Genomic DNA, 17,250 nt, shown 5'->3' with positions numbered 1-17,250 from the left:
TCTAAAACATGAAACACAATAGTCAGCTTGTAAAACTAAACAGTAACAGCAAAACTTTTTTTGCACTTAAAAATTTTAAACTATTTTACTTGAAAGCAAATGTACATTTACTCCACTGGTTGCTTGTCTTCCGTCTTCTGGAAAGTGAATTTTGCAGGTATATCAATGTCAATGAAGTTTCTATGAAATGGTTCAAATAACCCGAGGAACTACACGCTCCCCTATTGGGCGTCAATATTCTCAGAATAGGTTTTCTGTCTAATGACGATAAAATTAATTAACTTTTATCGGTGGAGTATTTTGTTTCAGCTATAGGTAGTTTACTTAGAAAACCTCAAAAGTATATATATATACACACCTCAAGTATGTGCGTCTCTCAAAGGTTATTTTAATGTTTTCCAGAGTAGAAATCGTTTTTCACTCAAAATTTTCCATTCTTGCTATCGCAGCAACACTTTATAAAAGTTATCTTCGGACATGTTGTTTTAGTACACAATGATACGGACTGTCAAGTTGAAAGTTGAGATTTATGTAACTAACCAATATTTATTATTTATTTATTATGCTTTGCGAAAAATCGATTCGTTCGTAACCATTCAAACGTAACTGCTCGTTAGAAAATTTATATCGAAAGTATTTCGAATTTTTTGTGTGTGCATTTTTTGAATTTTGTGTACATAAGTTTTTAAATTTTACTTTTAGTCATTTTTATTTAATCAATTAGCGAGATTTCTTTCTTCTAGACCTTTGAAATAATATGTGTTAGATTTTTGAAATTTTTTTCTGAAACAAAAGGTATTTCCAAAATACAAAACTATGCCTGAACTGATCTTCCCATATTTTAATATGGTAATTAATTGCCTGTATTGAGGTAGGGTAGTTAATTATTTCTGTATGCTCAATTTATATATGATAGGTAAACCCTAATATAATAATAATGACGTTAACCTAGATTTTTAAGTATCCATGACTTGTCAACGAAAAAATGTCAACATTAAATCAGTAAATGCCAACCTAGCCCCAACAAACTAATGTAAATAAATAATAATAAATAACAATTATTATTATTATTATTATTAAATTACATTATAGGGTATAATATTGTACCTCTTTGATCTAGGTTGTAACATGAAGATCGTGAAGGCAAATTTTATTTACCAGATAGTAAGCAACTCAGAAAATAGTTTTACTGTTTTACTAGCTGTTATGCAAAAACTCATTATGCACGAGCAATGTTAGAACAACTAGGACTCCATACGGATCAAACTCAAACTGGTAACCAAACAATAGTTACAACACCTAGCAAAAGGAAACATAAAATTTTTTAATTGGTTAACTACAAATCGAGCTTGAGGTATGACAATAAATGTTTTAACTTAACAAATCATTTGCTGAAGCTTTTTTCAAGGTAAAAATTAAAATAAAAGAAAATAAAAGATAATAAAAAATCTTCGTGAAAATGTTTAAAGGTATTGACTTTTTTTTATAATTTTTGAATTTAAATGGTTTATAAGAAAACTTTTTTACATTTGAAAGCAAAAGTTATTAAATAATAACACTAGGTCAATATATTAAATTTCAAAATATAATAAATTATAATAAGCTACACTTTGAAAGCTTCTTCCATGATCATCAGTTCTAATCGATTCTAACATATTTCAAAAACATACAACTTTAATTACACAAAGTTTATATCACCAATCTTTTAGAGACATTCGTTATTGATCTCTTCTACGTGGAAAATTTTAATGGTATTAAAATATTATAGGTAAGAAATTTATAAACATTTGTAGATAAAGTTCCTCACTGTTCGATGATTTGTAGCCGGATCGCTGTTGAAAATACTAGACCCCTGATTTTCCTTGGCTGTAAAATCAGGGTATAGCCACGTTAATATTTAAAAACTTCCTTTCTGTAGGAATGCTGATGGATGAGGTTGAAATTAAAAATTTTCTCTGCTGCAGGCTGCTAACTATGCATTACCTTGAATTAAATATTCTTTTCATTCGAAAACTAAAGTGAGTAAATATAAGGGTGCTGTCTGGAAATTTTTCGCCGGTTGTTCTGCATGTGAAAAAAGGGACTCGTAATAAAACACCATCGGTATAAGCTAGTATACAAACTTTACTTAAAATAAAGCTTAGGATAGATATATGTAGTAACTATAGAGGTGATGTTGTGACATTAAAGTGAGTGTTGCAAAAGCATTGCATCGCCATCACTATCATATACACATTACATGAACAAAACCATGTTTTTCATATTCTGTGAAACTAGCAGCTGCTAACTTCATCTCATTTAATGTTTTGATGAAAATTCTCCTCATCCAAATAAGAGTGACGATGTATATAACAGTAATAATAGTTTTAATATTATGTATAAAGTAGAAGCAGCTTTTAATTATTTAAAGATGTACAATACGTACCATCAACCCCGATCAATGCACCAACAAACTTTTTGCAAAATATGACCAAGCAATATTACTTGGGATACAAAAGCAAAGGGTTGCCATTTTGTCCTGAAGAATAGATGAAATTCGTTTAAACTAAAAACTTGACTAAAGGTTAGGTCTAAAATGATCCCTCTGTGTAAAATGATCCCTCGTTGCTTTAAGTAAACCATTAAAGCCTTCCAGTATATTTATCAAAAGATATTTTCCGCGCGATCAAATTAATCGTTCAACAAAGACTTATGGTGATGTATAAGCTTGTTTGTGTTTCATAGCAAATATATTAATTTTACTGCTTATAACTTATGGTAAGACAGTTGATTTAGATGAAATTGATAGTTATTTTTGTTTTCATACTAATCGTTGATGCAATGTAAAAGAACAGTTAATATTATGTTAAATGTTTGATAAAAAATGCAATGGGATCATTTTACCCACTTTCCTTACAAGGTCGGCCAAAACGATCCTTTTTAAGAAATATTGAATAGTTAATTTGAACATATCTAAAAATTTGAACACATCAAAACAAATTTAGGTACCAATTTTGTCAAATTTGAATAAAGTAATAAGAATAAACTATTCCTATTGGAATAAATTGTATTATTTATTGGTCTTTGATGAATAACCCGGTACTAGTGTGGTATTGTTAAACTTAGCACCTGGATTCGTGAGCGGTAAACAAAAAAAATTGACCTACACCTTGCGATGAAAGCTCTAACTGAATTTATGATTTTCAATTATTTATAGATAAGCGATCAGGGAACACGTTTATGTTGTAGAATTTTTTTGATAAAACTTTTTTTTGAAATGGCATTACATTACGTTCAATTTTTCGAACCCCGATGTTTTATTGAAAACATTTAAGACAATTTATTATTATAATTTGTTTGATAATGGTAAATCAACATTATAGTAATATGTTTATAATTATATATAATGATATATAGTCCAATAGATATAAAATTTTCAGACAAACTGGCGTAAGGATGCAGCGTTTTGGATGGTTCATTCATTGAGCAGTGCTTATTTTGTGGAAAACTTATAGTTGAGAGGGGAGAGCTTCCAAGTTTATAGTAGGATATTATTTGTCTTAAGAAAATCAACAAAAGTTTGAAAATGATTTTTTCTTGGCCTAAAGAACAAAGGCAAAGAATATACCTGCTACGAAAATGTGCATTTCATTAGAAAAAACAAAAACAAAGACACATTCGAAATAATAAAACTTTTCGGTGTTCCCACCTCTTTACGAAAAAATTTCCGGGAGGCTATCTACATCCTCTAAACAGACTCTCAGGACAATATTATTTTCGTAATTTTTTTTTTACATTTTTTTATGTTCAAACGATGCACTTTAAGTGACCTCGAAAACCTTCTGGGTGGTATTTTGCCTAATGACTATTGCTTAAATCGTTCTTAAAAGTATTCTTCTCACACAAATCTCTGCGTGCTTGTACGATTTTGTTCTTATTAGTATGATAATTCCTTGGACTAACACTGTAATAACACAATTTATAATTATGATAATAAATTGGTTTTCATCGTAAAACGTAATGCGACAAAAACTTGGTTATCGAATGAAGGCCGATCATTTTGTTTAGATTTTTACTCAAGATAACTAAAGAGTATATTAAGAATTAGTGCGTATCGCGTAGTTTTGCATTTACTTGATAATTAGCTCAAATTTAAATTTTATTTTAAAACGCAAGTTAAGCAGTCGCAGAAATTACAATTTAGTAAAATGCACAAATTATTGAGATACCTTCGAATGAAATCTTGTATTAAAAGAGAAAATAATATTTTTAATTAACACTTCTGGTGTTTCGATACTGAATTATTAAATTATGAGCTCTGTATAATATAAAAAACATTAAAAAAAAAAAAAAAAACCTTCTACAAAAAAAAATTATTTATTTATTTTTAATATCTCTCAAAAAAATAACTCGTACATATCTCAACGAACATATATCTCAAAAAAAACCGGCTTAAAAAACTATTAATTACACTATTGCACTAAAAAGTAAAAAAATTACGATACTTTAATGTAGTTACAATTATTGTTATTTTTGGAGTAAGTGTCAGCCAAGGAAACAACTGTGACAGAAAAGTTTACGGCATTAACTTGGCTGACACCGACTCAAAAAATAGCATTAATTGTAACTATATTATATATCGTTATTTTTTTTACTTTTTAGTGCATATTATTTGTTTTGGAATAGTTTTTGAAGTCGGTTTTTTTTTTTTCAAACTTTTTTTATTTTGTGATTTTTAGTGATTCTGAAGTACATTAACTAATTTGTCATTAAAAAAAGAATCATCGAAATTGGTCGGCGTGCTATTGACTTATTCATTCATTTTTCGCGCACATACTGAATGTAAATTTAAGTTATATGGTTTTCTTATGGATACCAATGTTGGAACTGAAGCAAATTGAAATGAGACCACACGGGAAGCACCAGCTTACAAATAAAAAAAGAATCAAAATCGATTTACCCAGATAAAAGTTCTGAGGTCAAACATTAAAAAAAATACAGACAAATTGAGAACCTTCTCCTTTTTTGAAGTCGGTTAAAAATGTACAACTTACATATATTATTAAATACAATCATTCGAACATACATGGTAAATCAAACGTACTGTACTGTTTTTATTTCAAATAATGATTTAAACTTTAATTTTATTGTGCCTATAATTACAATTAAAACAACACCAATATATTCGAATCAAACGACTACAAATTATCTTAAATTCCAAGAATTAATTTTAAAATCTCTTGACTCTGGATGTGATTCATTTATTGTTTATAATTCGAATGTTTATGATTTTCTTGTCAGTTTCAACATTAATGTACAAATAACAGCTCAGAAAATTTATAATCGAAAATTGATTTTCATATTTAATTACAATGAGATAGACCTGAAAATAATCAATGATATTTTAAAATCATATGTAATTAAATATATACCAGATTTTATTATAATTTATCCGGACGAATTAAATACAAACAGAAGTCATCGTAATTTGTTTGATGGCACTCAATCTACAATGTGTGATGAAGAAGCCTATAAAATAATCACATGTGAAATGGATGATCCAAAATTTGTTTTGTTGGATTTATGGTTTACAAATAATCAATCATTTTTATACGATGCTAATTTATTCAATTTTAAAATAAAAAATTTACAAAGAACGACATTAAATGTGTCGTCAATACCAATTTTCCCACCATATTCAATTATCGAAAGTGAGTTTTTAATAACTTTGAAAAACAATTTGTGATGCATTATTTTCTATTTAAACAGAAAACGTAATTGTATATCCAAACAAAGAACCTGCAACGATTGTTGATGGGATTGAAGTACAAATTTTTCGTGAATATGCTAATCGATATAACATTATATTAAATTTTACAATTAACGAAAATGCATGGGGCAAAATATATACAAATCGCACAGGTGACGGTGTATATGCCGATGTAATAGAAAGTAGATTTAATGCTGCTATAGGTAAACTAATTGTATTTAAGTTTATAAACAAGCTGTCTAATTTAATTTTGTCTTTTTTCAATTAGGAGCAATGACTTTTTCGGCAAGGGCTGTTGAATTCGTTGAATATGCAAATGCGGAAATTGATAGTCGTATCATTTGTCTTGTGCCAATCCCTAGGTAAGAAAAGTGGATTTGTGAATTATTTATTCAGACACATATTGAATAATTTTTATGATTAATGTTTACAGTAGTGGGCAACTCGATTTGAATTGGTCTTAAAGCACCGATTCTTGTTTTTCGTTCTCATTTTTACTATACCTTAGCTCTTACCCTAATTATTTGGAGGATTCGCGTTTCAATGCACATAGTTTATTAATTTTAATTTGCAATCCTGCTTGACTCCATGATATTAAGAACAATATGGGGTCAAAAAAGCGCTTCTTTTCAAAAATGTACATAACTGGAACATAATATGATCGTCTTGATATCATTTCGATGTAATATTGTCCAAATTTTCATTTTCCTAGCTGTTATACTTTCCAAGACATCGATGTAAATGAATCATCTTTCAAGAATTTAGAGAATTCTAGACGTTTTTTCCCAAAACTATGAAAGTTTAATGAATGTTTATTATTCCGAATTTATTGATTCTTACTTCATATCATGTCGATGCGATAATATGCTCTTATTGAGAAGGCTAAAATAATGGGTTAGTCTGCAGCTACTTAGTAAAATTAGTCTTATATACTTAGCAAGAACCACATTGAAAAAATATTAAGTATAAACCTATGCATTATACAGAAAAAAAGTTTTAAATAAAAGTTATAGCAAATTTTATTTACGAAATTTGTCTCCACTATTTTTGCGGTACAATGCACGGTTCACAAGATATTTGGTAAAACGTGTTTTCAAATATGGCCGCTGATGCTTAAGCCTCTTTCCACCACTGCCAATTTGGATTTATATTCGGGGCACACCCTTGAAGATGTAAGAATAAGGGAATCTGTTCAGTAGGAAATTGCAAAAAACCTTTTGACCTCCAGCAGTTCACAGAATTTGTTGGTGTCTTGTACAATGTTTGATATGATTTCGTCGAGCATTTTCGTATCCATAAATTTTTTGCAAATTTGACGAGTATATAAAATTACATGTAGCTACTACGTGCGTCGTCCTTCACAATAATAAAATTAATTACAAATTTTTCTTCTAGGAATGTAAATAAATTTCTACTTGTGTTTTTCCCGTTTACTTTATCATTATGGTTGGCAATAATATGTTCAATAATAACTTTAACAATAACGCTTAGTTTCTTAACGCATAAAGCACAATTATTCGATGAAAACCACACAAGACTTAATAAACAAAACGTATCATTTATTGGTATAAATAAATTTCTCAGCGAAGTTTCAAATGGTTGCAGTAAATCTTTGTTAATCATCTGTTACTTAACTTTATTACAACCTATATCGAAAAAGTTTATGATTCCAAAACTTTCGAATCGTATTTTCTATGCGTTAAGTTTCTTTCACACCTTACTGATAAGCGCAGCTTATATAGGAGGCTTAGCAGCAATTCTGACATTACCACAATATGAGCAACCAATACGAACTCGACAAGATTTGATCGATAGTAAAATGGAATGGGGAACACACGATATGGCTTATATTTATCCGATTGCTAACTCAAATCATGTGAGTAATTGTAAAAAAATTTTTCTTAATAATATTTTATATATAAGGTGTCCTTATTAAATTTTGAGCTGCAATTCGAAAAAAAAAATATAGAAGAAATTTTAGATTTAAATATTTGTACTGTGACAGCATGATGAGTTTCAGTTGAAGTATTTTAAAAGGCATACCTAGCTCTTTGCTGAAACTCATAACAAAGCCTTAAAACAAAAATAGTTTTGATTGAAATATTATTAAAAAACTAATACAATTATAACAAATCGAAAGAAAAATTATTCTTTATTTGATTCTTTGGTATTTATTTTACACAAATACTCGAATATTTTAATAAAACAAGAGCATGTGTTCTGTTCACATATAAAAGGACCTCGGTAAAAATAAGTTAGTACCATCAGTTTTCTTTAGATTTCTAATGAATGTGTTCATTTTTCGAACAAAAAATTCTGATTTAGTAGGCTTTGATTTGAAGATCAGCAGGAAAATTTAAAATATGCCTCAATGTTATCTGTTTTGCGCAAGGGTTGGCTTTTGAATTTGAATGATAGTGTAAGGTCAGCCTCGATTCGGTACAGCTTTTTAGGCTCTGCAATTTTGTTAAAAACTTCTTTTTTTTTTTAATTACAGTTTAATCTCAAATAAGTGAAGTAGTAAAATTATTTCTTTCTTCCACAGTCCCAAATTAACATCTTATTAAAAACATGCAGAGTATATGATGATGAGAAATTACGAAATTTACCTCCTCGAACATTTGCATATATTGTAGTGGCCCTCAGTGATGGTACGTATGACTTTTTTGTTATCATAAAATGTTATTTTGTTTCCTTTTATATAAAGAAAAGGGTGCGTTGTAGCCGCGAAAAAAAATTCGGTGATGGCGTTTTAACGACAATCTTCATTGTAACTTTCATTATACCCTGACTCTTTTTTTTTAATAGTTTCCGCGTGACATCTGTATATTTAACCGTAAAATGTTGAAATTTCGGATTTTGATTGTATGTAGCAAATTTTTGATATAATAATAATAGCTTTTTTCCTGAATCCACTTTTTTAGCTTTTCTCACAGCCTAAACAAGCCTCTGTTTCTGATTTCATGGAACATTATTGTCTCTTTGTTATTATTCTTTTTTGACTCTTCGTCATGGCTTTTTCGTCAAACAAAGTGATATTCATTTTGGCAATGCGCAATCTTGAAATTTTTTCCTTTACTTATACTTTGAAACTTCGTCAATGTTATTGACTGATTATCTATGGTAAATCAGTGAGCCTAAAGATATTTGTATAATTTATAATTTATTATTTTATTGGATAATTAATAATTTATTATTTTTAGTTTACTAATTCAGATTTCCGATAAATCTTCAAGCTTCCAAAAAAATAACAGACCCAATGAAAATATGTACAACTTTAAGTAATGTTTTCAAAGGTTTCCATGAGGTATTGGACCTTTTTCACATAATTTTGCAGATTTTATAAACTTTATTGCAACCAAAAACTATGTTTTTGTATTTATTTTGGTAATTACAAAATACCTTTTGGCTGATTGATTTATTAAAGATATTCAATCGATGAAATTGGTGAAATTTCAAGGTTGTGAATAAGAATCGTGCAAGATTGGCCATTTCCAAAATGAACAATATTTTGTTTGAAAACTTGTACGTTTACTAATTGCCATTTGGGGTAAAATCTGTGGCTGATTTACAAGTCTGTATTCTCATTGGACATCCCTTGGTCTTCCACCACCCTACCATAGATATTTTGGTACATAGACTCTGATTGTTCGAAAGATCGATCCTTGGCTATTATCTATATAGCCTACTTTCCATGTTTATGTTATATTTTCCAGGTATTTGCTTCGCAGTAATCACCAAATATTTTATAATTTTAGGTAGTTATAAAATTCCTGATTATATATCTAAACAGGGCATTAAAGCATTACAATTGATGGATCAAGAAATTTTTAACTCAGCGAGTCATGCTATTTTTCGTAAGAGTTCTCCATTTTTACTTAAATATAATCAACTTGTGCGAAGATTGACAGAAAGTGGTATTATTTATCAAATTAGAGAACAGGTTTGACATTGAATAAATTATTTAGGAACATAATTTTACTTCCTTCAACAAAAGTTTTAATTTTTTTTGTAGATGAAATACAAACAATTCAATTTATCATTAAATATGCACTGGGAAAAAAGAAAGCATACGATTACGCGAGACAATTCAAATTATATACCCTTAAGTGTCTATGATTTAGAAAGTGTATTTTTACTTTGGAGTTTGGGGATTGTTATTTCCTGTATCAGTTTCTTTTTTGAAAAACATTCATAAAATCCAAATATAGTAGAAAATAAATCGCACTTTAAATAAAGGATCATGTAAGATAAGTTAAGATAATGAAAAACTAGACTAGAAACTTATATGTAAAACAATTCATGGCCATCTTTTCTGGAAAACTTAAAAAATTATGACTGTTTTACACTTTAAAAAATTGAAAATTTTGCATGTATTTTAGCTGTGTAAAACAACTCCTTTGTGTGTTATGGAAGGAGGATAAGTGAGATCAAAAGAGGTGGAGGCTATAAAACGGTGGATTACTTTACAAGATGAACTTTAAAATGATTTTTTTAAATAAGCTTTAAATGGAGTTTGATAACAAGTAAGATAGTACCGACCTAGGGAAAAACAGGCTAGGGAAATAATATATAAGATAATAATTCTTAAAAGATTGAAAACTTTCAAAATGTAATGCAAGAAAGGTTGCTGGTAGTAAATAAAAGAGAGTGACATGATTGGAATAATTTCTTTTTTGCTGTTGTTATAGAAATATAACAGTGCAGATATAAGTATAAGGTATCATATATATTGTCTAATTCAATAGTACATTCACTGTCCGATGCTCATAAACGTCTTCAAAAAGTATCCAAGGATGTTAAAAATAGTCCCTTCACCTGCATATTCATTTTATCAATGGCAACTCATGCTGATGTGCACCGTGTCTAATAGTAATTCAAGAAGTTTGAACAGTAATTTATATAGATAAAAGTAACGGGGCGGCCCAAAAACTGTACAAAAAAGCAGATTGACTTGAAACCTGCTTATTGAATATGAATATAATTTCCTTAACCTGTTTTAACTGGCATAACGAACAGTCAATTATGAATATGTAATGCTATTGATAAATGGTAAGTAACCTGAAAGTCTACATTGGAGCCACTGTTTTAATAATTAATACGAATTATTATCGCCAGTTGGTGGGTTTTATCTGATTTGAGTTTGAATTATTGTATTAGCCTTTAAAATTGTTAAGTACAATTGTTGCCATCTGGTAGCCTAATTTGGAACTACTGAAAACGGATCTGCTTCCTGTTTGACTGACAACTCCAAATTATCAATATCCCAATAAATGAATTACACAAGCATATATATATTGTAGCCTTTACTTTTATCGAGACCCATTACAAAATTTTTGTGTCAAAAAAAGAAATCATAAAACATTTATTCTGAAAACAAGACTATATGCAACAAGGTGATCAACTTTTAAATATACCTTCTTGAGGCGGTACAACCCACAGGCCTTCAATGTAACTTAAGAATCTTCTTGCAATTAAGTCGGTTTCCTCGATAGCTGAAAGTTCTTATCTAAAATAATGTATTTGATTTTCAATGGGTTTCAATCATTGTACGTACTCTATCCTAGACAGTAAAAATTGGAAGAATTGTTCTATATAACCGGATTCTCAGGTGATCGACATATGTCAATATTTTAGCCGCAGAAAAATCGATTCGAAATTGTTTATTTATCAAGAAGAAGAATAAGAGTGGAGAGTTTGATACATCACTGACTTGAAGAGGGTGAATTTGTACGGAACAAAGGAAAATAAATATATGTGTGTGTATTGTAAATATAAGTAAGGTAGATATTTGTGTAGGTAGGTACCTACCCATTCGCTTGTTACATTCGTATCCACTTCTTGTTATTATACCAGATTCAGAAATATCAACAAAAGTTGTTTTGGAGTCTCAATAACATTAATACATAGATTTTTTTCAATGCGATTTTGAAGACATTGGCTTTTAGTTAGTGTAAATTCCTGTCATAAAATATATGAAAGCCAATTTTAAATAACAAATTAAGTTAAAATACTCAAAAAAAGAACATTTATTGAAATTCTCAGCCAGCTACTCAAATTGCATGAAATTGTGTTATATTAACAAATTAAACTGATAGTATTTTTAATGAAGGGGCAACATAATATGTAATCAAAAAAGAAAAAGAAGTTGAACCACTTTCATACCAATCGCTTCTTTCTCTTAGCTATTATACCGTCTAAATATATTCCTGCCATTAGGTACAACATTCATTTATAACTTGGCAATTCAATTATGAGTGGTATCCTATATTTAACAAATCAATAAAAAAGTTGAACTTTGGTTTAATAAGTTCCCATGAATTGTAAAATGAGGAGAAATTCGTTAAGTAGTAGCTTTTTTGTTGTTGTCTATAACGTGGTATTATCATCACGTGAAAATGTTTTCCTTTTTAGATAATGGTATTGGATTAGGTACTAACCACTGTATAAACAGAAACTTTATACTATGTTCACTATTTAGCAGTCAGATTTTTACACTCTGTACATATGTAATATATATCAAGTATACTTTTTAAGTTTAGACGCAAGTTTGTAACGCTTAAAAATATTGATGCTACGAACAAATTTTTGATATTTCACTTTTTTGTCCGTCCGTCTGTCTGGAGACACGATAAATCAAAAACGAAATCAGACATTAAGCTGAAATTATTATAGCGTGTTCAGGTCGTAAAAAGTGACGTTAGGTTCTTTAATGAGAAACATAAGTCATTTGGGTCTTGGGTAGGACCCAAGGACCCATTTTGCAAACCGTTAGAGATAGAACAAAAGTTCAAATGTAAAAAATATTCCTTATCAAAAAATTAACAACTTTTGTTTAAAACATGTTTTCGTCATTGTTCATGCGACAGGGCGCAAATTATTTTGATGACATGTGGGACAAAACTTTGGTGTTCGTTTTCTCCAAAACTATGAAAGATAGAAAATTGAAAATTTGCGGGTAGGTTCCACTAGTGGTCTGGTGAAAAATTCTCGAAAAACGAAAAAAAAATTGTAGAAAATACTTTTGAAAATATTCGAAAGCCAAATAAATGGCGGACAAGAGGCCACCATATTAGTGTTGGTTTTTAAACTCTTTTTATCTAGACGTTGTTATATTCGTAATCAAGAATTTAATTTATATAACTTGAATGAAAGCTTATCAAATATATTTAGTAATCTGACTTATAGTGCAATAAATAAGCCGGAAAATGTGGAAAAGTGGTGGAACAGCTCCGATTTCAAAAATTTTTTGTGTACGTATTCCTTAGACCTCTAGGAACATTCAGCCGCACTAACCTTGGCATTGGAAAAAAAACTGAGAAAGTTAGGGTAGTTTTCCCATCCCCAAAACTCTCTAAATAGTAGCAGTGAAAACAAATCAATATTTTAACTCAAAAATCGTCTTCCGAGGGTTTTTGAGGTCGTTGATCATGAATTCAAGGTTAAAAAGCAACTGAATATGGTTTCAACCCCATTAAAATTACCCTTAAAGTGATAGAGACAAAAACTTTATTAAATTCAAAATTTTGCCTCAGAAATCGTGTCTCGTGGAGTTTTTAGGTAAGATGTTCAAAAATTTAAGGTCAAAAAGCAATTGAGGATTGTTTCAACCCCATCAAAAGTACCCTTAGAAGTGTCAATGATAAAAAAAAATTGAAAATTCTGAATTTCACCTCAGAAATTGTCTCTCTCTGGTTTTAGAAGTCATTGATAATGAATTTGAGGGCAAGAAGCAACTGAATGTAGTCCCAAGCCACCCCTAAAGGCCACCCCTAGAAGTTACAGAGAAAAAATTTAAAATTGTTCCTCGAATATCGTCTTTCGGGGGGTTTAAGGGGCCGCTGATCGCGAATCCAAGGTCAAAAAGTAACTTGGATGGTTGCAACCCCATTAAAACTACCCCTAGAAATGTCAATGATAAATAAATTTTGAAAAAAACTGAATTTCACCACAGAAATTGCCTCTCTGCGGTTTTAAGAGTCGCTGATCATGAATTTGAGGTCAAAAAGTAACTGAATGTCACAGCATCCTTATTAAAACCTCCCCTAGAAGTGACAGAGATAAAATTTTAAATTTGAATTCTCTCCTCGAATATCGACTTTCGGGTAATTTTGGGGGCGCTGATTACGAATTCAAGGTCAAAAAGTAGCTGAAGAGGGTTGCAACCCCAAAAAAACTACCCCCAGATGTGAAAATGTTAAACATTTAAAAAAATTTAAAATTTTGCCTTGAAAAGCGTCTCTTGAGGGTTTTCGGGGTCGCTGATCACGAATCCGGGGTATAATTTGAAAAATTTCAACGTCCAATATGATTTGCGTGAGATTTTTTGATTCAATGTAGTGTTTTGATTCAACGGACCCGAAAACCAGCAAGACACGATTTCGAGATGAAATTTAGAATTTTCTAAAATAACTTCATTGTCGCTTCTAGGGTTGGTCTCAATGAAGTTGCAACCCTCTTCAATTACTTTTTATCCCCGAATTCGTGATCAGCGACGCCAAAAATCCCTCAAAAGACGATAACCGAAGAGAAATTTTAAATTTAAAATTTTTTTTCTTTCACTTATAAGGGTGGTTTTAATGGGAATGGAGCGACATTCGGTAGCTTTTTGACTCAAATTCATGATCAGCGACTACGAAAACCACAAAGAGGCCATTTCTGAGGTGAAATTCAGAATTTTCTAAACTTGTTTATCATTGACACTTCAACGGGTAGTTTTATGAGGTTGCAACCATCCAAGTTACTTTTTGACCTTGAATTCGTGATCAGCGATGCCATAAACCCCCCGAAAGACGATATTCGATAAAAAATTTAAAATTTTATCTCTGTTTCTTCTAGGGGTGGCTTTTAGGGGTGGCTTGGAACTACATTCAGTTGCTTCTTACCCTCAAATTCATTATCAACGACTTCAAAAACCGCAGAAAGACAATTTCTGAGGTCAAATTCAAAATGTTCAAAATTTTTTAAATATTGACACTTCTAGGGGTAGTTTTAATGGGGTTGCAACCATTTTCAGTTGTTTTTAAACCTTGAATTCATGATCAGTGACCTCGAAAACCCTCGGAAGACGATTTTTGAGGTGAAATATTGATTGGTTTTCACTGTTACTATTTGGGGATGGGAAAACTACCCTAACTTTCTCAGTTTTTTTTCCAATGCCAAGGTTAGTGCGGCTGAATGTTCCTAGAGGTCTAAGAAACACGTACACAAAAAATTTTTGAAATCGGAGCTGTTCCACCACTTTTCCACATTTGATGGTATTTTCCGGCTTATTTACTGTAGTATTACTTTACAATAATGTTCTTGAAAGATTCATCACACGATTACACAATGTCGTCATGCTTTATGAAGATTTCTTAGATTTTACACCTTCGATTTACAATACCCCTAGCGTTTATTAATTTAGCACTTTAAGAGAAAACTTGAATTCATCGATGAATTATAAACTTTCGGTAAGCATCAGCCGATAACTTTCAAGCAATGTATTTCTATATGAACCATATCATTCAACTCTTTGTATATTTATGTCTGTATTTATCGTAACACTCTCTCTATCATACCTATGTATGGATGGTTATTGTATTTATTAGGTAACTATTGTGTATCGCATTGCAGCAGTGTTACCAATTCATTTGTTTGTTCTGTTTTTTCTGCCCATATTACTACAGTTCATTTCATTATACGGTGGTTGCAAAAATTGTTTTTTTTGTTGTTGTTGATTTAATAAATATGGGGAGTGAGCGCAAAAGGGGTGTTATTATTATAGTAGATAGTAAAGTTAGGAAAATATTCTAAATTCATGTTTGATTTTCATGTATACTACAATTTAGTATAAAAAAAAAGTTTCTCTGGAAAACATATATTGGATTTATCCAAAACGAGTCTATGCATTATTTGAATTACTCGATAGTTTTTTTTTTGCCTTTTGTTGGAAATTTCTGTTATGGAATTTATGTGTATTCCTTCAACTTTATAAAAAACAATAATAATAAATTTGAAAATGGATAACGTAAAATAGAACTAGTTAATTTAAAAATACTTCTGGTGATGGTAAATTACCAATTAGTAATTTTGTTTTAAAAATTTAAACGTAGTATTTTTTACTTTACTTTTTACTTTAAGATTTACTTCGAAATATTCCACGCAAATATTCTTTTATCCACTTTACCAGCACCTTCTTAATTATGTTCTTGATTAACAACGAGAACTTCTACCTCCCATGTTTAAAGCGCTTATTCTCAAAAATGCGAAAAAAGTCCATGTTTTTTTCTCTTTTCTCAAAACTTCTTTACTTATTTTTTATAAAGATCTTTGAATTTATAAGCAAATTTTAATAAGTATAGTTTTTACCAGGATATTTTTTCATTTGTGGTACTGCTGACGTGAAAATTTCTTCAAAACGCTTGTGGCTATATATAATAATATATAAATACATTAATTATAATATCAATTGTAGTCTTTGAGTATTATATTAATATTTTCCTTTGTAACAATTTTTTATTTACATACAGCTAAACCTGTTCAAAAAAACTTTTTACAAGTAATAGTATAGAATTATATTAAACAACTGAATGAAATTGGTTTAATCTTACATTTTCATCCTTATTGATATGTTTAATTTTATTCTTAATTCTCTATTTATTATTAGTAACGTCTGTATTTATTATTAAAGCAGATCCCTGAATTTTTTTATTAGTCTTCGTTGCTCTGTACTTCTTCCCGCCTCTGTTGTAAAAGACCCCATACAGATAGTGGTCCTCTAACTTAGTATAAAGTTAAATTTATGTAAGTAAAGTTAAATGTACGGATTATGAGCGGAAAATTATTTGCATGGAAGATGGAAAATTCGAAATAGAAAAGTCGATCATTACGTTAACTTAACTCAGTTAACGGACTAGGTTAACCTAGGAAGGTCGCTTTGCATATTAAAATACTCATGATTGTTTCAAATTATTCTTTTTAATTAACAAATAATTAAAACAGTTTTAATCTAAAATAAATTAATTTGTGCTCTTCCCTAAATATTTTTTAGTCTCTATTTTATCGAATCAAATCACACGGGGGGTGTAAATTATTTTAAAAAATTTAATTCAATAAAACGGAATAAATAAAACTAATAGAACTGCAATAACGTATGTTGAATACCTGGTAATAACAAAATAATACAAAAGAGAAAACGAAGAAAAAATTTTCGTAAAGTCTTTACCAACCAAATAACAAGCAATTTTTTTTTTACTTACTAATTTTTCATTGTTTGGTTAACGTAATTTTCTTCGTCACACTTTACGATGACTTTTACGTAATTTATACCGTGTATGAGAATTTATGTTTCCCTAGACGTTCAAAAGTTAGTTAAAAATGACTTTATTATTCTACTATATTTGAACAAGGTAATTTGACATGTGAATTTTAGGTCTTGTGGAAAAAGTTATTCTACTATTACTCCTATTGCTTAGTTGGTAATACATACAAACATATATACATACAGACATAGAAAGGGT

General features: G+C 29.8%; 1 protein-coding gene across 1 annotated transcript; it reads left to right on the top strand.

Moving 5' to 3' along the window:
• Positions 1–5,491: 5,491 nt before the first annotated feature.
• LOC123297863 lies at positions 5,492–10,173 on the top strand. Its single transcript, XM_044879672.1, has 8 exons — positions 5,492–5,553; positions 5,635–5,690; positions 5,749–5,952; positions 6,018–6,111; positions 7,145–7,625; positions 8,295–8,400; positions 9,508–9,692; positions 10,132–10,173. Exons 1-8 carry the CDS (start codon positions 5,492–5,494, stop codon positions 10,171–10,173), a joined length of 1,230 nt encoding a protein of 409 aa, XP_044735607.1.
• Positions 10,174–17,250: the final 7,077 nt, after the last annotated feature.

The sequence above is a fragment of the Chrysoperla carnea genome, chromosome 4 (genome assembly GCF_905475395.1).
Source record: "Chrysoperla carnea chromosome 4, inChrCarn1.1, whole genome shotgun sequence".
Taxonomy (NCBI): Eukaryota; Metazoa; Arthropoda; class Insecta; order Neuroptera; family Chrysopidae; genus Chrysoperla; species Chrysoperla carnea.
This window is presented reverse-complemented; position numbering and strand designations above follow the sequence as displayed.